Source organism: Sebastes umbrosus, chromosome 19 (assembly GCF_015220745.1).
Source record: "Sebastes umbrosus isolate fSebUmb1 chromosome 19, fSebUmb1.pri, whole genome shotgun sequence".
Classification (NCBI taxonomy): Eukaryota; Metazoa; Chordata; class Actinopteri; order Perciformes; family Sebastidae; genus Sebastes; species Sebastes umbrosus.
In genome coordinates, this window is record NC_051287.1 from 324,057 (window position 1) to 347,850 (window position 23,794).

General features: G+C 45.5%; 1 protein-coding gene across 2 annotated transcripts; it reads right to left on the minus strand.

Moving 5' to 3' along the window:
• Positions 1-1,452: 1,452 nt before the first annotated feature.
• helq (helicase, POLQ like) lies at positions 1,453-23,756 on the minus strand. 2 transcript variants are annotated; one of them, XM_037752991.1, is made up of 18 exons: positions 22,897-23,756; positions 21,490-22,162; positions 21,144-21,322; positions 20,630-20,830; positions 20,313-20,385; positions 18,082-18,179; positions 17,845-17,943; positions 17,216-17,361; positions 16,892-17,131; positions 16,670-16,811; positions 16,420-16,521; positions 14,939-15,134; positions 14,342-14,499; positions 14,143-14,241; positions 4,026-4,235; positions 3,815-3,928; positions 2,849-2,983; positions 1,453-1,615 (listed from the first exon to the last, which is right to left on the minus strand). In XM_037752991.1, exons 1-18 carry the CDS (start codon positions 23,107-23,109, stop codon positions 1,535-1,537), a joined length of 3,159 nt encoding a protein of 1,052 aa, XP_037608919.1. In that variant the 5' UTR covers positions 23,110-23,756; the 3' UTR covers positions 1,453-1,534. The 2 variants fall into 2 exon arrangements, with proteins under 2 accessions (XP_037608919.1, XP_037608920.1); XM_037752992.1 differs by having other exon boundaries at positions 4,026-4,199; positions 22,897-23,754.
• Between the last annotated feature and the right edge of the window lie 38 nt (positions 23,757-23,794).

Below are 23,794 nucleotides of genomic sequence, written 5' to 3' on the forward strand. Positions count from 1 at the left end.
AATACTACAACATGAGTATACCAATACTACAACATGAGTATACCAATACTACAACATGAGTATACTAATACTACAACATGAGTATACTAATACTACAACATGAGTATACTAATACTACAACACAGGATACTAATACTACAACACAAGTAAAAGAACTTCAACTTTCACTGTAGTAAAGGATGTAATACTACAGGATACTAATCAATAAATGAATGAAAGACTTTATTTGGAACATAAAATAAATAAAAACAGAAACAAAGTAATAAGAAACAGAAGCAGAGTAATAGAGTCTGAAAAAGAAGAAGGTAGAAGTCAAACTTAGATTTCCCTTCACCTCCCTCACTTCTCCTCTAATAACTCATATATCATATAATATAATATAATATAATATATTATATTATATACAAATACTACATCATGAGAAAAAACAAACCTTTTAATATCACTGTAGTAAAAGTACAAAAGTATCAGAAACTAAATGTACTTACAGATTTAAAGTACTGCTGTAATACTTATATATATATACATATATATATATATATTATAATATGAGTTTAATAGTGAAGCTGGAGGTAATTCAACTCCTTTGTGTTCTTTTATAGTTTAATCAGTAACAGGTATTATATCTGATAAACTGATCTGGTTTCATCTTTAAATATGATTCTGTAAAAAAACTAAAGTAACTAAAGTAACTAAAGTAACTAAAGTTATTAAATTAATGCAGTAAAAAGATCATCAGTACCTCTGAGATGAAGTAGAACATGGAACTACTTCAGTACTTTACAGAGTAAATGTACTTAGTTACTTTCCATCACTGCATCTTTAGAGCTGGTAACTCAAGTTCTTAAAGAGTTTAGAGGTACTTGTACTTTGAGTATTTCCATGTTTCTACTACTCCTCTACATCTCAGAGGTACTATTGTACTTTTACTGCTCTACATTCTAGTTGCAACTTGTTCTCCTCCGTTCAGTTTATCTGATGAAGTATTACTCTGCAGTTTAACTGATACTATCTAACTACAGACATTAGAGACATGTAGTGCAGTAAAACATACAACTGTTATATAATATTAATGTACAGATTTATTATCAGATTTTAATAAAATGTCCCTCGTTACCGTAGAGGACAACATGTCCCTCGTTACCGTAGAGGACAAAATGTCCCCTTCCTATGACGGCTATATAAATATATAAAGACTATCTGTAGAGACGATGGACAGCTGGATTAAACCCAACAGGGTGATGAACCCTGATGTGATGTCCATGTCCCCAGTGGACACCAGGAGGACAGCAGGTATTAACCCCCCAGAGACAACAAGGAGACAATGTCTCCATCTGGTGGAGAACAGATGTTGAAGCAGGACTCCAGATTACAGCCGGATGGAACACGATGGACGGACACCCCCCGCTGCTGGAGGACGGTTCAGATGTCTTCTTAAATAAAGACTCGATCTACAGTCTGGGACATTATTTATTTTAATAAGTGTATTTCAATAAAAACAAACAGAGAATAGAACTCCTCTGAGATCAGCAAGTCAGGAGGGAAGATCTGAAGGCTTCATCAGCAGCTCGTCTACTTCCTCCTGGAGAGCTGCAGCTCGTTCATTCAGCAACATCTGGAACACACACAGACAGCATCTGATAGGTCATTATGATGGTACCCTAGAAACTGTGAGGACAACATCTGGAACACACACAGACAGCATCTGATAGGTCATCATGATGGTATCGTAGAAACTGTGAGGACAACATCTGGAACACACACACATCATCTGATAGGTCATCATGATGGTATCCTAGAAACTGTGATGTCAACATCTGGAACACACACACACACATCATCTGATAGGTCATTAGGATGGTACCCTAAAAACTGTGATGTCAACATCTGGAACACACACATCATCTGATAGGTCATCATGATGGTATCCTAGAAACTGTGATGTCAACATCTGGAACACACACACACATCATCTGATAGGTCATTAGGATGGTACTCTAGAAACTGTGAGGACAACATCTGGAACACACAGGCATCATCTGATAGGTCATCATGATGGTATCCTAGAAACTGTGATGTCAACATCTGGAACACACACACACATCATCTGATAGGTCATTAGGATGGTACCCTAGAAACTGTGAGGACAACATCTGGAACACACAGGCATCATCTGATAGGTCATCATGATGGTATCCTAGAAACTGTGATGTCAACATCTGGAACACACACACACACATCATCTGATAGGTCATTAGGATGGTACCCTAGAAACTGTGAGGACAACATCTGGAACACACAGGCATCATCTGATAGGTCATCATGATGGTATCCTAGAAACTGTGATGTCAACATCTGGAACACACACACACATCATCTGATAGGTCATTAGGATGGTACCCTAAAAACTGTGAGGACAACATTTGGAACACACAGACATCATCTGATAGGTCATCATGATGGTACCCTAGAAACTGTGAGGACAACATCTGGAACACACACAGACATCATCTGATAGGTCATTAGGAGGGTACCCTAGAAACAGTGTGGGCGCCTGGGTTAGCTCAGTTGGTAGAGCGGGCGTCCATGTATTAAGGCTTGGTCCTGACCGCGGCGGCCCGGGTTCGAATCCGGCCTGTGGCCCTTTCCGCATACACTCTCTCTCTCCCCCCTTTCAAGACTCTATCCACTGTCCTGTCAATAAAAATGGAAAATGCCTCCAAAAAAATAACTTTGAAAAAAAAAAAAAAAAAAATAGAAACAGTGAGGACAACATCTGGAACACACAGAGACATCATCTGATAGGTCATTAGGAGGGTACCCTAGAAACAGTGAGGACAACACTCACTTTAGCCGAGGCCACGATCTGATTGGCTCGGTTCTTGTAGAGGTTTTCGATGGTGGTGGAGAGAACCGCCGGGTCAGCGTTGGCCAGGTGAGTCAGCGTTTTATAGCCAGCGTTATACAGCTGTTTGGCTCTGGACTGGACATAAACACACAAACACAACAGTGCGTATTAGGAGTTGTGTATATGTACAGTAAGTGTCTGAGGGTCAGACTGTTTCTGTCTGTAGGAGGTCAGCTGATGGTGAAGGAGAGTTGAAGTGGGGTTGTTCACTACGGAGGACTGAAGCTGTCAAAACAAATAATAATAATATTAAAATATTATTATTTGTTTTATTATTTACCTTTGTATTAATTCCCTTATTTATTTACTCTTCTGTTTAATTTCCATTTCATTTATTTTGTATTATTATTATCTGCATTTTTGCAAAAATAAATAAATAAATGCAAAAATAAATTAATTATAAAATAAATAAATAATTAATAAATACATTAAAATTCATAAAAATAAATACATAAATAAAAGTAGAAATAAATTAAACAGAATAGTAAATAAATATGGGAATTAATACAAAGGTAAATAAATAAAAAAACAAATGAAAACAAAAATCTTTTTTCTGCATTTTTGCAAAAATGCAGAAAATAAATCAAATAAATAAATGCATTCAACCACGTCAGGACGTCAGTGAGGACAGGAGGAGGATCTCAACGCTGAGAGGCTTTCACCACACAGAGACACACCAGTTTATCACTCAGTTGAGTTATTTTAACTCCATATTCACCTCTTTGCTTTCACTCTCTGTGTAATCACTCCACATGAACACTTCCCTTTGCTCTCGGTGTGAATGGGACATAAAGCGTCACTCTGACAGTTTGTGGCCAGTTCTGATTTTCCTGTTAAATATAGGCTCTCATCTGTACGTCTACATCTGTCTACATCTGGATACATCTGTATGAGCTCCACACTGACCTCCATGACTCCAGCCACCTCCATCAGAGGGATGAGTTCAGTCGTCACACAGTAGCTCAGCCTCCGGGTCAGCTCCGTCAGCAGAGCTCTGAACGGCCAGAACTCCTCCAGCTCCTGATCAGACGGACAGAAGACAGTCAGACCTGAGGTCAGTCTCACTGCTAGAGAGATACTGTAGATTGATAGATATATAGAGACGGAGGTAAGGTACCTGGGTGAAGTGCAGCACGCAGCAGCAGAAGGCTGAAGAGGAGCTGAGCAGACTCTGGATGAAGCCTCGACTCAGCTGGAAACGCTCAGCGACGCTCCACAGGTTGGTCTCCTTCAGCAGGGAGAAGAGCACCAGAGACAGGTACATCCTCCTCACCACCTCCATGTTCACGCTCTGAAACACCAACAACACCACCTCCATGTTCACACTCTGAAACACCAACAACACCACCTCCATGATCACACTCTGAAACACCAACAACACCACCTCCATGTTCACGCTCTGAAACACCAACAACACCACCTCCATGTTCACACTCTGAAACACCAACAACACCACCTCCATGTTCACACTCTGAAACACCAACAACACCACCTCCATGATCACACTCTGAAACACCAACAACACCACCTCCATGATCACACTCTGAAACACCAACAACACCACCTCCATGATCACACTCTGAAACACCAACAACACCACCTCCATGTTCACACTCTGAAACACCACAACAACACCACCTCCATGTTCACACTCTGAAACACCAACAAACACCACCTCCATGTTCACACTCTGAAACACCAACAACACCACCTCCATGTTCACACTCTGAAACACCAACAACACCACCTCCATGTTCACACTCTGAAACACCAACAACACCACCTCCATGTTCACACTCTGAAACACCAACAACACCACCTCCATGTTCACACTCTGAAACACCAACAACACCACCTCCATGTTCACACTCTGAAACACCAACAACACCACCTCCATGATCACACTCTGAAACACCAACAACACCACCTCCATGTTCACACTCTGAAACACCAACAACAACACCTCCATGTTCACACTCCTGAAACACCAACAACACCACCTCCATGTTCACACTCTGAAACAACAACAACACCACCTCCATGTTCACACTCTGAAACACCAACAACACCACCTCCATGTTCACACTCTGAAACACCAACAACACCACCTCCATGATCACACTCTGAAACACCAACAACACCACCTCCATGATCACACTCTGAAACAACAACACCACCTCCATGTTCACACTCTGAAACACCAACAACACCACCTCCATGATCACACTCTGAAACACCAACAACACCACCTCCATGTTCACACTCTGAAACACCAACAACAACACCTCCATGTTCACACTCTGAAACACCACAACACCACCTCCATGTTCACACTCTGAAACACCAACAACACCACCATCCCATGTTCACACTCTGAAACACCAACAACAACACCCTCCATGTTCACACTCTGAAACACCAACAACACCACCTCCATGTTCACACTCTGAAACACCAACAACACCACCTCCATGTTCACACTCTGAAACAACAACACCACCTCCATGTTCACACTCTGAAACACCAACAACACCACCTCCATGATCACACTCTGAAACACCAACAACACCACCTCCATGTTCACACTCTGAAACACCAACAACAACACCTCCATGTTCACACTCTGAAACACCAACAACACCACCTCCATGATCACACTCTGAAACACCAACAACACCACCTCCATGATCACACTCTGAAACACCAATAACACCACCTCCATGTTCACACTCTGAAACACCAACAACACCACCTCATGATCACACTCTGAAACACCAACAACACCACCTCCATGTATCACACTCTGAAACACCAACACCACCACCTCCATGTTCACACTCTGAAACACCAACAACACCACCTCATGTTCACAACTCTGAAACACCAACAACACCACCTCCATGATCACACTCTGAAACACCAACAACACCACCTCCATGATCACCACTCTGAAACACCAACAACACCACCTCCATGTTCACACTCTGAAAACACCAACAACACCACCTCCATGTTCACACTCTGAAACACCAACAACAACACACCCTCCATGATCACACTGCTGAAACACCCAACAACACCACCTCCATGTTCACACTCTGAAACACCAACAACACCACCTCCATGTTCACACTCTGAAACACCAACAACACCACCTCATGTTCACACTCTGAAACACCAACAACACCACCTCCATGTTCACACTCTGAAACACCAACAACACCACCTCCATGATCACACTCTGAAACACCAACAACACCACCTCCATGATCACACTCTGAAACACCAACAACACCACCTCCATGATCACACTCTGAAACACCAACAACACCACCTCCATGTTCACACTCTGAAACACCAACAACACCACCTCCATGATCACACTCTGAAACAATAACACCACCTCCATGATCACACTCTGAAACACCAACAACACCACCTCCATGTTCACACTCTGAAACACCAACAACACCACCTCCATGATCACACTCTGAAACACCAACAACACCACCTCCATGTTCACACTCTGAAACACCACAACACACCACCTCCATGATCACACTCTGAAACACCAACAAACACCACCTCCATGTTCACGCTCTGAAACACCAACAACACCACCTCCATGATCACGCTCTGAAACACCAACAACACCACCTCCATGTTCACGCTCTGAAACACCAACAACACCACCTCCATGATCACGCTCTGAAACACCAACAACACCACCTCCATGATCACGCTCTGAAACACCACCAACACCACCTCCATGATCACACTCTGAAACACCAATAACACCACCTCCATGATCACACTCTGAAACACCACCAACACCACCTCCATGATCACACTCTGAAACAACAACACCACCTCCATGATCACACTCTGAAACACCAACAACACCACCTCCATGATCACACTCTGAAACAACAACACCACCTCCATGTTCACACTCTGAAACACCAACAACACCACCTCCATGTTCACACTCTGAAACACCAATAACACCACCTCCATGTTCACACTCTGAAACACCAACAACACCACCTCCATGATCACACTCTGAAACACCAACAACACCACCTCCATGTTCACACTCTGAAACACCAACAACACCACCTCCATGATCACACTCTGAAACACCAACAACACCACCTCCATGATCACACTCTGAAACACCAACAACACCACCTCCATGATCACGCTCTGAAACACCAACAACACCACCTCCATGATCACACTCTGAAACAATAACACCACCTCCATGATCACACTCTGAAACACCACCAACACCACCTCCATGATCACACTCTGAAACAACAACACCACCTCCATGTTCACACTCTGAAACACCAACAACACACACCTCCATGTATCACACTCTGAAACACCACAACACACCTCCATGATCACGCTCTGAAACACCACCAACACCACCTCATGATCACACTCTGAAACAATAACAGCACCTCCATGATCACACTCTGAAACACCACCACCAACACCACCTCCATGATCACACTCTGAAACAACAACACCACCTCCATGATCACACTCTGAAACAACAACACCACCTCCATGATCACACTCTGAAACACCACCAACACCACCTCCATGTTCACGCTCTGAAACACCAACAACACACCTCCATGTTCACAGCTCTGAAACACCAACAACACCACCTCCATGGTCACAGCTCTGAAACACAACAACACCACCTCATGATCACACTCTGAAACACCAACAACACCACCTCCATGTTCACGACTCTGAAACACCAACAAACACCACCTCCATGTTCACACTCTGAAACAACCAACAACACCACCTCCATGTTCACACTCTGAACACCAACAACCACCACCTCCATGATCACACTCTGAACACCAACAACACCACCTCCATGTTCACACTCTGAAACACCAACAACACCACCTCCATGATCACACTCTGAAACACCAACAACACCACCTCCATGTTCACACTCTGAAAACACCAACAACACCACCTCCATGTTCACACTCTGAAACACCAACAACACCACCTCCATGTTCACACATCTGAAACACCAACAACACCACCTCCATTGTCACACTCTGAAACACCAACAACACCACCTCCATGTTCACACTCTGAAACACCAACAACACCACCTCCATGTCACACTCTGAAACACCAACAACACCACCTCCATGTTCACACTCTGAAACACCAACAACACCACCTCCATGTTCACACTCTGAAACACCAACAACACCACCTCCATGATCACACTCTGAAACACCAACAACACCACCTCCATGTTCACACTCTGAAACACCAACAACAACCACCTCCATGTTCACACTCTGAAACACCAACAACACCACCTCCAATGTTCACACTCTGAAACACCAACAACACCACCTCCATGTTCACACTCTGAAAACACCAACAACACCACCTCCATGTTCCACACTCTGAAACACCAACAACCACCTCCATGATCACACTCTGAAACACCAACAACACCACCTCCATGATCACACTCTGAAACAACAACACCACCTCCATGTTCACACTCTGAAACACCACACAACCACCTCCATGATCACACTCTGAAACACCAACAACACCACCTCCATGTTCACACTCTGAAACACCAACAACAACACCTCCATGTTCACACTCTGAAACACCAACAACACCACCTCCATGTTCACACTCTGAAACACCAACAACACCACCTCCATGTTCACACTCTGAAACACCAACAACAACACCTCCATGTTCACACTCTGAAACACCAACAACACCACCTCCATGTTCACACTCTGAAACACCAACAACACCACCTCCATGATCACACTCTGAAACAACAACACCACCTCCATGTTCACACTCTGAAACACCAACAACACCACCTCCATGATCACACTCTGAAACACCAACAACACCACCTCCATGTTCACACTCTGAAACACAACCACAACCACCTCCATGTTCACACTCTGAAACACCAACACACCACCTCCATGTTCACACTCTGAAACACCAACAACACCACCTCCATGTTCACACTCTGAAACACCAACAACACCACCTCCATGTTCACACTCTGAAACACCAACAACACCACCTCATGATTCACACTCTGAAACACCAACAACACCACCTCCATGATCACACTCTGAAACACCAACAACACCACCTCCATGATCACACTCTGAAACACCAACAACACCACCTCCATGATCACACTCTGAAACACCAACAACACCACCTCCATGTTCACACTCTGAAACACCAACAACACCACCTCCATGATCACACTCTGAAACACCAACAACACCACCTCCATGTTCACACTCTGAAACACCAACAACACCACCTCCATGTTCACACTCTGAAACACCAACAACACCACCTCCATGTTCACACTCTGAAACACCAACAACACCACCTCCATGTTCACACTCTGAAACACCAACAACACCACCTCCATGATCACACTCTGAAACACCAACAACACCACCTCCATGATCACACTCTGAAACACCAACAACACCACCTCCATGATCACACTCTGAAAACACCAACAACACCACCACCTCCATGTTCACACTCTGAAACACCAACAACACCACCTCCATGATCACACTCTGAAACAATAACACCACCTCCATGATCACACTCTGAAACACCAACAACACCACCTCCATGTTCACACTCTGAAACACCAACAACACCACCTCCATGATCACACTCTGAAACACCAACAACACCACCTCCATGTTCACACTCTGAAACACCAACAACACCACCTCCATGATCACACTCTGAAACACCAACAACACCACCTCCATGTTCACGCTCTGAAACACCAACAACACCACCTCCATGATCACACTCTGAAACACCAACAACACCACCTCCATGTTCACGCTCTGAAACACCAACAACACCACCTCCATGATCACGCTCTGAAACACCAACAACACCACCTCCATGATCACACTCTGAAACACCAACCAACACACCTCATGATCACACTCTGAAACACCAATAACACCACCTCCATGATCACACTCTGAAACACCACCAACACCACCTCCATGATCACACTCTGAAACAACAACACCACCTCCATGATCACACTCTGAAACACCAACAACCCCACCTCCATGATCACACTCTGAAACAACAACACCACCTCCATGTTCACACTCTGAAACACCACAAACACCACCTCCATGTTCACACTCTGAAACACCAATAACACCACCTCCATGTTCACACTCTGAAACACCAACAACACCACCTCCATGATCACACTCTGAAACACCAACAACACCACCTCCATGTTCACACTCTGAAACACCACCAACACCACCTCCATGATCACGCTCTGAAACACCAACAACACCACCTCCATGATCACACTCTGAAACAATAACACCACCTCCATGATCACACTCTGAAACACCACCAACACCACCTCCATGATCACACTCTGAAACAACAACACCACCTCCATGTTCACACTCTGAAACACCAACAACACCACCTCCATGATCACACTCTGAAACACCAACAACACCACCTCCATGATCACGCTCTGAAACACCACCAACACCACCTCCATGATCACACTCTGAAACAATAACATCACCTCCATGATCACACTCTGAAACACCACCAACACCACCTCCATGATCACACTCTGAAACAACAACACCACCTCCATGATCACACTCTGAAACAACAACACCACCTCCATGATCACACTCTGAAACACCACCAACACCACCTCCATGATCACACTCTGAAACACCAACAACACCACCTCCATGATCACATCTGAACACCAACAAACACCACCTCCATGATCTACACTCTGAAACACCAAACAACACCACCTCCATGATCACACTCTGAAACACCAACAACACACCTCCATGTTTCACACTCTGAAACACCACCAACACCACCTCCATGTTCCACACTCTGAAACACCAACAACACCACCTCCATGATCACACTCTGAAACACCAACAACACCACCTCCATGATCACACTCTGAAACACCAACAACACCACCTCCATGGATCACACTCTGAAAACAATAACACCACCTCCATGATCACACTCTGAAACACCACCAACACCACCTCCATGATCACACTCTGAAACACCAACAACACCACCTCCATGATCACACTCTGAAACACCAACAACACCACCTCATGATCACACTCTGAAACACCAACAAACACCACCTCCATGATCACACTCTGAAACAACAACACCACCTCCATGATCACACTCTGAAACACCAACAACACCACCTCCATGATCACAACTCTGAACACCACCAACACACCTCCATGTTCACACTCTGAAACACCACCAACACCACCTCCATGATCACACTCTGAAACACCAACAACACCACCTCCATGATCACACTCTGAAACACCACCAACACCACCTCCATGATCACACTCTGAAACAACAACACCACCTCCATGATCACACTCTGAAACAACAACACCACCTCCATGCACCACCAACACCACCTCCATGATCACACTCTGAAACACCACCAACACCACCTCCATGATCACACTCTGAAACACCAACAACACCACCTCCATGATCACACTCTGAAACACCAACAACACCACCTCCATGATCACACTCTGAAACACCAACAACACCACCTCCATGATCACACTCTGAAACAACAACACCACCTCCATGATCACACTCTGAAACACCAACAACACCACCTCCATGATCACACTCTGAAACACCAACAACACCACCTCCATGATCACACTCTGAAACACCACCAACACCACCTCCATGATCACACTCTGAAACAACAACACCACCTCCATGATCACACTCTGAAACACCAACAACACCACCTCCATGATCACACTCTGAAACACCAACAACACCACCTCCATGATCACACTCTGAAACACCAACAACACCACCTCCATGTTCACACTCTGAAACACCACCAACACCACCTCCATGTTCACACTCTGAAACACCAACAACACCACCTCCATGATCACACTCTGAAACAACAACACCACCTCCATGATCACACTCTGAAACACAAAAAACACCACCTCCATGATCACACTCTGAAACAACAACACCACCTCCATGATCACACTCTGAAACACCAACAACACCACCTCCATGATCACACTCTGAAACACCACCAACACCACCTCCATGTTCACACTCTGAAACACCACCAACACCACCTCCATGATCACACTCTGAAACACCAACAACACCACCTCCATGATCACACTCTGAAACACCACCAACACCACCTCCATGATCACACTCTGAAACAACAACACCACCTCCATGATCACACTCTGAAACACCAACAACACCACCTCCATGATCACACTCTGAAACACCAACAACACCACCTCCATGATCACACTCTGAAACACCAACAACACCACCTCCATGATCACACTCTGAAACAACAACACCACCTCCATGATCACACTCTGAAACACCAACAACACCACCTCCATGATCACACTCTGAAACACCAACAACACCACCTCCATGATCACACTCTGAAACACCACCAACACCACCTCCATGATCACACTCTGAAACAACAACACCACCTCCATGATCACACTCTGAAAAACAAAAAACACCACCTCCATGATCACACTCTGAAACACCAACAACACCACCTCCATGATCACACTCTGAAACACCAACAACACCACCTCCATGTTCACACTCTGAAACACCACCAACACCACCTCCATGTTCACACTCTGAAACACCAACAACACCACCTCCATGATCACACTCTGAAACAATAACACCACCTCCATGATCACACTCTGAAACACCACCAACACCACCTCCATGATCACACTCTGAAACAACAACACCACCTCCATGATCACACTCTGAAACACCAACAACACCACCTCCATGATCACACTCTGAAACACCACCAACACCACCTCCATGTTCACACTCTGAAACACCACCAACACCACCTCCATGATCACACTCTGAAACACCAACAACACCACCTCCATGATCACACTCTGAAACACCACCAACACCACCTCCATGATCACACTCTGAAACAACAACACCACCTCCATGATCACACTCTGAAACAACACCACCTCCATGTTCACACTCTGAAACACCACCAACACCACCTCCATGATCACACTCTGAAACACCAACAACACCACCTCCATGATCACACTCTGAAACACCACCAACACCACCTCCATGATCACACTCTGAAACACCACCAACACCACCTCCATGATCACACTCTGAAACAACAACACCACCTCCATGTTCACACTCTGAAACACCACCAACACCACCTCCATGTTCACACTCTGAAACACCACCAACACCACCTCCATGATCACACTCTGAAACACCAACAACACCACCTCCATGTTCACGCTCTGAAACACCAACAACACCACCTCCATGATCACACTCTGAAACACCAACAACACCACCTCCATGATCACACTCTGAAACAACAACACCACCTCCATGATCACACTCTGAAACACCAACAACACCACCTCCATGATCACACTCTGAAACAACGTTCACACTGTGAGGGTCATCATCTCCAGGGTATCTTCATCATCTCCAGGGTATCTTCTGGTTATCTGGCTTCACTAACTCTAACAACAGAGATCTCTAAGCGGTCCTATGAAGCTGCTTATCAACTCAGTAAACCAACCCAGAGTTTCTCAGTCTGGCTGTGAACGGGGAGGAGTTTACAGCATCTGGGTAACCCCTGTCTCTGTGGTCTCTTACCTTCCTCACCGTCTGTCCTGGAGGTAAAAGGTTAACCTGAGGTCTCTGTGGTCTTTGGAGGTCAAAGGTTAACCTGAGGTCTCTGTGGTCTCTGGAGGTCAAAGGTTAACCTGAGGTCTCTGTGGTCTCTGTGGTCTCTTACCTTCCTCACCGTCTGTCCTGGAGGTAAAAGGTTAACCTGAGGTCTCTGTGGTCTCTGGAGGTCAAAGGTTAACCTGAGGTCTCTGTGGTCTCTGTGGTCTCTTACCTTCCTCACCGTCTGTCCTGGAGGTAAAAGGTTAACCTGAGGTCTCTGTGGTCTTTGGAGGTCAAAGGTTAACCTGAGGTCTCTGTGGTCTCTGGAGGTCAAAGGTTAACCTGAGGTCTCTGTGGTCTCTGTGGTCTCTTACCTTCCTCACCGTCTGTCCGGCAGCTTTTCTAGCGACGAAGCTCTCCGGCACGCCGACGGCTGCAGACATCTTCTGCTCAGCAGCCGACAGCAGAGTGAACTGAAACGGGACGAGGACACCAGCTGCTTTAGATCAGAGAGACACCTGAGACAGACAGAGAGACGTGAGAACGTGAGGACGTCCAGCGAGGACGGCGTACCTGTCTGAAGAACAGCATCCAGTCAGGCTTACACTGGGAGACCAGGTCGTAGGGGGTCACCAGGTAGACCAGGTGGAGACAGCTGTTGAGCAGCAGACCCTCCAGACCTTTAGACAGGTCTTTATACAGGACGTCACTGTAGCTCACGTCCACCGAGCCTGAGGGACAAACACAATATATAATATATAATACAATAATACACACGGAGCCTGAAGGGAGGCACAGCGGCAATTATACTTCTACAACACATGACGGCTCAGATAAATAAAAAAAAAAATAAAAAAATACAATTTAAATAAATGCAAAGATAAATACATAAATAAATAAAAGTGGAAATTAAACATTTTATCAATTAAATGAATTAATACAATTATTTTTAATATTATTTTTAATATTATTTTCTACTATTTTAATGGCATTTTTGCATTATTTTTATTTTTGCATTTATTTGTGCAGGAAAGTCAGATAGTAAAATAAATAAAGAGTTCCCACAGCTCCTCCTGAACCATGAAGAACGTCTCATCTCCATCCAGCAGATGTTGAGATGTTTCAGTCTGAAGAGGACTTCCTGTTGGAGACGCTCAGAGAGAGACTCACCTTTATAGGTAGCTCGTCCCAGCTGGGTGACCTGCAGACTTTGACCCGTCACAGTGATGAGACGTTTGTCCTCCAGGAGGTCCACACACTGCTGCACCTCCTCCATCAGAGTCCTGTCCACACACAGCGTCCTCTGCTGGACGAACAGCAGCGTCCCACACAGGAAGTCCTTCAGCTGGTCCACCGACATGGTGATCTGCAGCAACAACAACACACTCTCACTGTGCTGCAACAACAACACACTCTCACTGTGCTGCAACAACAACACACTCTCACTGTGCTGCAACAACAACACACCCTCACTGTGCTGCAACAGCAACACACTCTCACTGTGCTGCAACAACAACAACACACTCTCACTGTGCTGCAACAACAACACACTCTCACTGTGCTGCAACAACAACAACACACTCTCACTGTGCTGCAACAACAACACACCCTCACTGTGCTGCAACAGCAACACACTCTCACTGTGCTGCAACAGCAGCAACAACACACTCTCACTGTGCTGCAACAACAACACACTCTCACTGTGCTGCAACAGCAACACACTCTCACTGTGCTGCAACAACAACAACACACTCTCACTGTGCTGCAACAACAACACACTCTCACTGTGCTGCAACAACAACACACTCTCACTGTGCTGCAACAGCAGCAACAACACACTCACTGTGCTGCAACAACAACACACTCTCACTGTGCTGCAACAGCAGCAACAACACACTCACTGTGCTGCAACAGCAACACACTCTCACTGTGCTGCAACAACAACAACAACACACTCTCACTGTGCTGCAACAACAACACACTCTCACTGTGCTGCAACAACAACAACAACACACTCTCACTGGGCTGCAACAGCAACACACTCTCACTGTGCTGCTGCAACAACACACTCTCACTGTGCTGCAACAACAACACACTCTCACTGTGCTGCAACAGCAGCAACAACACACTCACTGTGCTGCAACAGCAACACACTCTCACTGTGCTGCAACAACAACAACACACTCTCACTGTGCTGCAACAACAACACACTCTCACTGTGCTGCAACAACAACAACACACTCTCACTGGGCTGCAACAGCAACACACTCTCACTGTGCTGCAACAACAACACACTCTCACTGTGCTGCAACAACAACACACTCTCACTGTGCTGCAACAACAACACACTCTCACTGTGCTGCAACAACAACAACACACTCTCACTGGGCTGCAACAGCAACACACTCTCACTGTGCTGCAACAACAACAACACACTCTCACTGTGCTGCAACAACAACAACACACTCTCACTGTGCTGCAACAACAACAACACACTCTCACTGTGCTGCAACAACAACAACACACTCTCACTGTGCTGCAACAACAACAACACACTCTCACTGTGCTGCAACAACAACAACACACTCTCACTGGGCTGTCTCCGGGTAGGATATAAACATAATTAATAATAAATATAGAGAGGAGTTTACATTTAATCCAATGAGAGACAGGAGGAGACTCAGGAGGCCCTTCCCATCATGCAACAGGTTGCTGTAACAGGTTTCCATCGGAGCACAAACCAGAGTTTTAGCCTGAGAATAAACACACAAGATGGGTCAGTACAGGTCAACAGGGGTCAACAGAGGTCAACAGAGGTCAACACGGGTCAACAGGGGTCAACAGGGGTCAACAGAGGTCAGTACAGGTGAGTCTCTGCTGCCTGGCTGTGAGTCCAGTCACCATGTTTCTGTCCTTGTCCTGCAGGATGAGGACGCTCTCCCCCACGGCGTCGATCCCGGCTCGCCCGGCGCGTCCCACCATCTGCTTGTACTGACTCCTCTTCAGGAAGTCCACGCCCACGTACGGCGAGCGCAGGATGACTCTGAAGAGAGGAGGACACCCTATAGGTCAACACAGGACGGGATGAGACCAGTTGGTGAGACTATCAGAGACCCGTCTGACCTGCGGGCCGGGAGGTTGATCCCTGCAGCCAGGGTGGAGGTGCAGGTGAGGAGACAGAGGACGCCGTTGGAGTAGGCCTCCTCCACCAGCTTCCTCTCCTCGGAGGTCAGCCCGCTGTGGTGATAGGCCAACCCGTACGGCACCGTCCTCCGGAGCACCGGACACATGGAGCCGTTCCCGCTGTCCTTCAGCTCCCTGAGGAGGACGGCCTTCTCCGCCTCCCGCAGACGCAGGAAGTCCCTGTTGGAGACAAGACAGATGGTCGGTCGATGAGAGGAGACGTCAGACGTCAGAGACGTCCCCGGCGGCGGTCGGACCACTCACTCTGTCAGATATCTGCAGATCATCGCCGCCACGTTCTCACAGTTCTTCTTGGTGGGACAGAAGACCAGACAGGAGTGAGACGGGATGACTTCAGTCACCAGAGCGATGATGTGATCCGGGTCCATCTTCTGCATGGAGCTGGAGTACTGAGGGACGGAGACGGGTCACACAGACCGTCACAAACAGGACGACACAAACCGCTGTTACACATTCATGACTTATAATCAACTCCACATCGCCATGGCAACAGATCAGGCTTCAAAATAAAAGACTTTTCTGCAGAGTGATGTTTCTAATTTACATAAACAATCACACAATATCATCACCCCTTTGTGTGTTTTGGGACTCTGATTATCTCTGATGATGTAACAGAAGGTTCAGTAGATGAGGAACATGATTCTAACTGTGTTTCATCAGGATGGTTATTAACACTAATCTGATCAAAACAAACAAACAGATAAACAGCTGTTTCTAAAACGCATCAAAACCATGTGGAAACACTGGAATAAGATGATGATGATGCCTTCATGCTCCACGCCGACCTCCCGCTCCTCTCCTCACTCTCTGAGAGGATTCATTATAGATATTATAGTATTTATTATTAGTATTATTAGTAATATCATATTTACCTTAAAGTTGAGAAGACGAGAGAATCTGAAGCATTCCTCTTCCTTTGGGTCCACTTCATAGATCGAGTCCTTCAGTTTCACGTACTCCTTCAGCTGCACCTGAACACACCACAGAACAGCTGTACTCATAGTCGGTATGACTCTCTGGGTGATGTTCTGCAGCTGAAGGTCCGGAGCTCTGACACTTTGTTCTTACACTCTAACATTCAGATGATTCAACAGTTTCTAAAGACTCACAGGTCTGAAGTCATCAGTGTAGTTCTCAGCCTTCAGAAACGTCTGCAGGTCGGAGATGTTACCCAGAGTGGCACTCATCCCGATTATCTGAGTGGTCTCTGGAGACAAGGATCATTAAAGGTTCAACTACTGAGGACTAAGAGAAGGATCATTAAAGGTTCAACTACTGAGGACACAGAGAAGGATCATTAAAGGTTCAACTACTGAGGACACAGAGAAGGATCATTAAAGGTTCAACTACTGAGGACTAAGAGAAGGATCATTAAAGGTTCAACTACTGAGGATACAGAGAAGTATCATTAAAGGTTCAACTACTGAGGACTAAGAGAAGGATCATTAAAGGTTCAACTACTGAGGACTAAGAGAAGGATCATTAAAGGTTCAACTACTGAGGACTAAGAGAAGGATCATTAAAGGTTCAACTACTGAGGACTAAGAGAAGGATCATTAAAGGTTCAACTACTGAGGACTAAGAGAAGGATCATTAAAGGTTCAACTACTGAGGACTAAGAGAAGGATCATTAAAGGTTCAACTACTGAGGACTAAGAGAAGGATCATTAAAGGTTCAACTACTGAGGACTAAGAGAAGGATCATTAAAGGTTCAACTACTGAGGACACAGAGAAGGATCATTAAAGGTTCAACTACTGAGGACTAAGAGAAGGATCATTAAAAGGTTCAACTACTGAGGATACAGAGAAGGATCATTAAAGGTTCAACTACTGAGGACACAGAGAAGGATCATTAAAGGTTCAACTACTGAGGATACAGAGAAGTATCATTAAAGGTTCAACTACTGAGGACTAAGAGAAGGATCATTAAAGGTTCAACTACTGAGGACACAGAGAAGGATCATTAAAGGTTCAACTACTGAGGACTAAGAGAAGGATCATTAAAGGTTCAACTACTGAGGATACAGAGAAGGATCATTAAAGGTTCAACTACTGAGGACTAAGAGAAGGATCATTAAAGGTTCAACTACTGAGGACACAGAGAAGGATCATTAAAGGTTCAACTACTGAGGACTAAGAGAAGGATCATTAAAGGTTCAACTACTGAGGACTAAGAAAAGGATCATTAAAGGTTCAACTACTGAGGACACAGAGAAGGATCATTAAAGGTTCAACTACTGAGGACTAAGAGAAGGATCATTAAAGGTTCAACTACTGAGGATACAGAGAAGTATCATTAAAGGTTCAACTACTGAGGACACAGAGAAGGATCATTAAAGGTTCAACTACTGAGGATACAGAGAAGTATCATTAAAGGTTCAACTACTGAGGACACAGAGAAGGATCATTAAAGGTTCAACTACTGAGGACACAGAGAAGGATCATTAAAGGTTCAACTACTGAGGACACAGAGAAGGATCATTAAAGGTTCAACTACTGAGGATACAGAGAAGGATCATTAAAGGTTCAACTACTGAGGACAAAGAGAAGGATCATTAAAGGTTCAACTACTGAGGATACAGAGAAGGATCATTAAAGGTTCAACTACTGAGGACACAGAGAAGGATCATTAAAGGTTCAACTACTGAGGACACAGAGAAGGATCATTAAAGGTTCAACTACCGAGGATACAGAGAAGGATCATTAAAGGTTCAACTACTGAGGACACAGAGAAGGATCATTAAAGGTTCAACTACTGAGGACACAGAGAAGGATCATTAAAGGTTCAACTACTGAGGACAAAGAGAAGGATCATTAAAGGTTCAACTACTGAGGATACAGAGAAGGATCATTAAAGGTTCAACTACTGAGGACAAAGAGAAGGATCATTAAAGGTTCAACTACTGAGGATACAGAGAAGGATCATTAAAGGTTCAACTACTGAGGACAAAGAGAAGGATCATTAAAGGTTCAACTACTGAGGACAAAGAGAAGGATCATTAAAGGTTCAACTACTGAGGATACAGAGAAGGATCATTAAAGGTTCAACTACTGAGGACACAGAGAAGGATCATTAAAGGTTCAACTACCGAGGATACAGAGAAGGATCATTAAAGGTTCAACTACTGAGGATACAGAGAAGGATCATTAAAGGTTCAACTACTGAGGATACAGAGAAGGATCATTAAAGGTTCAACTACTGAGGATACAGAGAAGGATCATTAAAGGTTCAACTACTGAGGATACAGAGAAGGATCATTAAAGGTTCAACTACTGAGGACACAGAGAAGGATCATTAAAGGTTCAACTACTGAGGATACAGAGAAGGAGGTCACCTACTGGTCGTGTAGAGAACTTTAGACAGCGTCATTTCAATCACAGCTCCTCTGCTGCCGTCACCCAACATGTGAAGCTGGAAGACACAAGAGACGTTAAACCTCCACCTCCTCCTCCACCTCCACCTCCACCTCCTCCTTCACCTCCACCTTCACCTCCTCCTTCACCTCCACCTTCACCTCCTCCTTCACCTCCACCTCCTCCACCTCCTTCACCTCCTCCACCTCCTCCTCCTCCACCTCCTTCACCTCCTCCTCCTCCACCTCCTCCACCACCTCCTCCTTTACTGTCTAACCACCTTTAATCCCAGTGAGTCGTACCTCGTCCACCACCACCAGGCCGAGGTCGTCCATGCGATCCGTCTCTATGAGAGAGTTCACCAGGCCGTGGGCTTTCTCTATCGTAGCCACGTACACCGATCTGTTGTTTCTTCTCTTGACGGGAGGAAACCGGCCTTTACTGCCGGCGTACTCCTCCACCAGGAAGTCCAGCTCCAGCCCGAGGCTCGCCAACCCCCGGACCTGCAGAACAACCACACAGAGGTGAAGAAGAAGAAGAAGAACCACAGAGAGCTGCTTCAGGTGTCCCACAGGGCTCTACTCTGGGTCCTCTGATATTCACTACAAACAGAGAGAACATCATCTCTGACGTGATGTAGATGACACCGTTCTATCTCCTCATAGAAAACCTCTACAATCTAGCAGTACTAATACTACTAGTACTAGTAGTATTAGTACTACTAGTACTAGTACTAGTAGTACTAGTAGTATTAGCAGTACTAATACTACTAGTAGTACTACTAGTACTACTAGTACTAGTACTCTGTGGTAGTACCTTCTCCTGCACCAGCGATATGTACGGTAAGATGAAGAGACAGTCTTTCCTCCGGCACAGCAGCTCTCTGAGGACGAGGATCTCTGCTACCAGAGTCTTCCCTCCGCTGGTGGGAAGAGAGTAGATCAGGTTCCTCCTCTGCTGGACACAGTCCAGGTTCAGACACGTCTGCTGCCAGTCTGGAACCAGAACCAGAACCAGAAGCACAAACAATCACAGGTTGTCCATGTGGAGCTGCTTTAAAGGACTGTTCCTTTGATTAGAGACAAGACAGACCTATCATATAAAGACACTTCATAGTTCTAATGCCTCAATCCTACAGGTACAGACACTAAACGCTCATCACCGTATAACGAGTTGATTCCTCTCAGTCTGAACATCAGCTCTTTGACTCTGGAGGGGAGACCGAAGAACGGCCCGAGGTCCGGCGTCTCGGCGGACACCGTCTCCATGGCCCGCATGGCCACGCTGATCTCCTCAGAGACCACCGCCTCCTTCAGCACCACGGAGCGGGACACGGAGGACGGAGCTGCTGCGTTACAGAGCATCGTCCTCTTCAGCTGCTCCGCCACGCTGCTCCTCCTCTTCGTCCTCCTCGCCGCCGTCGTGCTCTTATCCTCCATGTCTCTGAGAGGCGTGGAGGCTTTCTCTCCGCCCTGCAGTCTGCTCCTCTTCACGTTCTCGTGGACGTCCTCCTGAAACCGACGCTGGCTGGACGGTACGTCCTCCAAGGGTTCGTCCCCGAGGCCGTCCAAGATGGAGTCTGTGAGAACGTCTTCACACGACTGTTTGGGCCGCAAGGTGGTGAAGTCGGGCTGATCCACGGCTGGACGCCGGACGTCTCGCTGGACGTCTCGCTGGACGTCTCGCTGGACGTCTCGCTGGACGTCTCGCTGGACGTCTTGCTGGACGTCTCGCTGCCTCTCAGTTTGTTCTGCATCGTCCAGCTTGGCCAGCAGAGAGCTGTCCTCCAGGATGGAGTCATAGTCCCCAAACAAGTCCTCGCTGTCACTGCAGTACTGCAACACAACACAGTACCGTTAGTCTGACGTCCTCTAATCAATGAAGGGCTGAGATCATTACACCGATAATCAATACATCATATCAACAGTAGAGATACTTCCAGAAATCACAGAGGTGTTGATGCAGCTTTCCTTCAGCATCAGGAGCAGTCTGGTGTCCAGACAGACCAGAGAGTAGGGACGCACCGATACCACTGTTATTCAGACCGAGTACAAGTACTTACATCTGGATACTCTCCGATACCGAGTACCGATACCGAGTACTGATACGAGTACTTCTCTGTGTCTAAAGACCCTCGTTAGCAGCCAGCTGGAGGGTGTGAGCGACACACGGCAGGCTGGGGAGTCCCGCATACGAGGCAGTGCGCCGCCACCGGCTCTAGGTCGGCTTGGAAAGGATAAATGATATATACGTATATATATATATATATATATATATATATATATATATATATAAATATTGATATATATTATATATCAATATTTATACTATAAATTTGTATATTATATATAAATATATATATATATATATTTATATATAATATTTATATATAATATTTACAGTATATATACACAGCTATCTTTTCCATTCCTTGTCTACATAGCAGTCCTGTGTATGTATTCGTGTATGTGTCCAGCTTTGTTGTCCTGTTAGTTGCAGATTCTGATCATCTCTGGATCAATACCTGTAGAACAAGATGACAGTGATAGACAGGTATATTGATAGATACCTGAACAGGTTGAGTCTGAGCCATGATGCTGCTGAGCCTCCAGTCTGTGGAGCATCCTCTTCCTCTCCTCCTGCCAGGTGTCAGGTGAGTCTCCAGGTGAGTCTCCAGGTGAGTCTCCAGGTGAGTCTCCAGGTGAGTCTTCAGACTGTCTCTGGATCTCTTCCTGGAGGAAAGTCTCTTGATGTGGATGTCTGTCCTCTCAGCAGCTTTCATCACAGTCTGGTGATGCTGCTGTTAGCCTGCATGATGTCTCACAGAGAGAGACAGCAGGTAAACAGACTACTACCTGACAGGAGCTGAGACACACCTGTTACACACACCTGACAGCAGGCTGTGCTGCAGTAGCATCAGCTAGCCTAGCTCCCTGCTGGCAGTTGGACTCTTTGATTTGCTCCCTGTGAGATGAGTCTCTAAAAACAGACTGATTCATCTCAAACTGCTGTACAACCTTCTTAAAGTCTGTCGCCACAGTAATGTAACAGGCTGGGCTCAGTTAGTCTGTTAATATCTATATATAATCTCATGTTAATCTCATGTTAATCTCATGTTAATCTGAGCTCCAGCAGCTCATTTTAAATCTGTCCACATCAGAGGCAGAGCGAGAGAGAAATCACACCAGCACTTCCGTCTTCGGTTTACCGGTTAGCTAGCTAGCAGAGCTAACCGAGATGTTTCCGTATTACTTGTACTAGTTTAGCTCCAGTAAACGTCCGATAAGTTACTGAAATAAAGCCGATGAATAGCAGATAACACACTTATTTAATCAGTGCCCGTCTCTCCGTTGTAATGTGGTACAAAAGTGTTTAACATGTTACTGAGAGTTAAAAACGGTGGAAATGTAAAGGGACTCTGGTGAATAGTCACAGACGGTACTATGTGATGATAAATAAAAAATAAC

What these genes read in the sequence shown, in the direction of transcription:
- helq (XM_037752991.1), bottom strand. Translation starts at nt 23,109, where the DNA reads ATGAAAGCTGCTGAGAGGACAGACATCCACATCAAGAGACTTTCCTCC. An exon ending in TATCGCTGGTGCAGGAGAAG is followed by an intron (nt 20,831 to 21,143) that starts GTACTACCACAG and finishes GTTGTTCTGCAG; the next exon opens with GTCCGGGGGTTGGCGAGCCT. An exon ending in GGATGCTGTTCTTCAGACAG is followed by an intron (nt 14,242 to 14,341) that starts GTACGCCGTCCT and finishes GTCCCGTTTCAG; the next exon opens with TTCACTCTGCTGTCGGCTGC.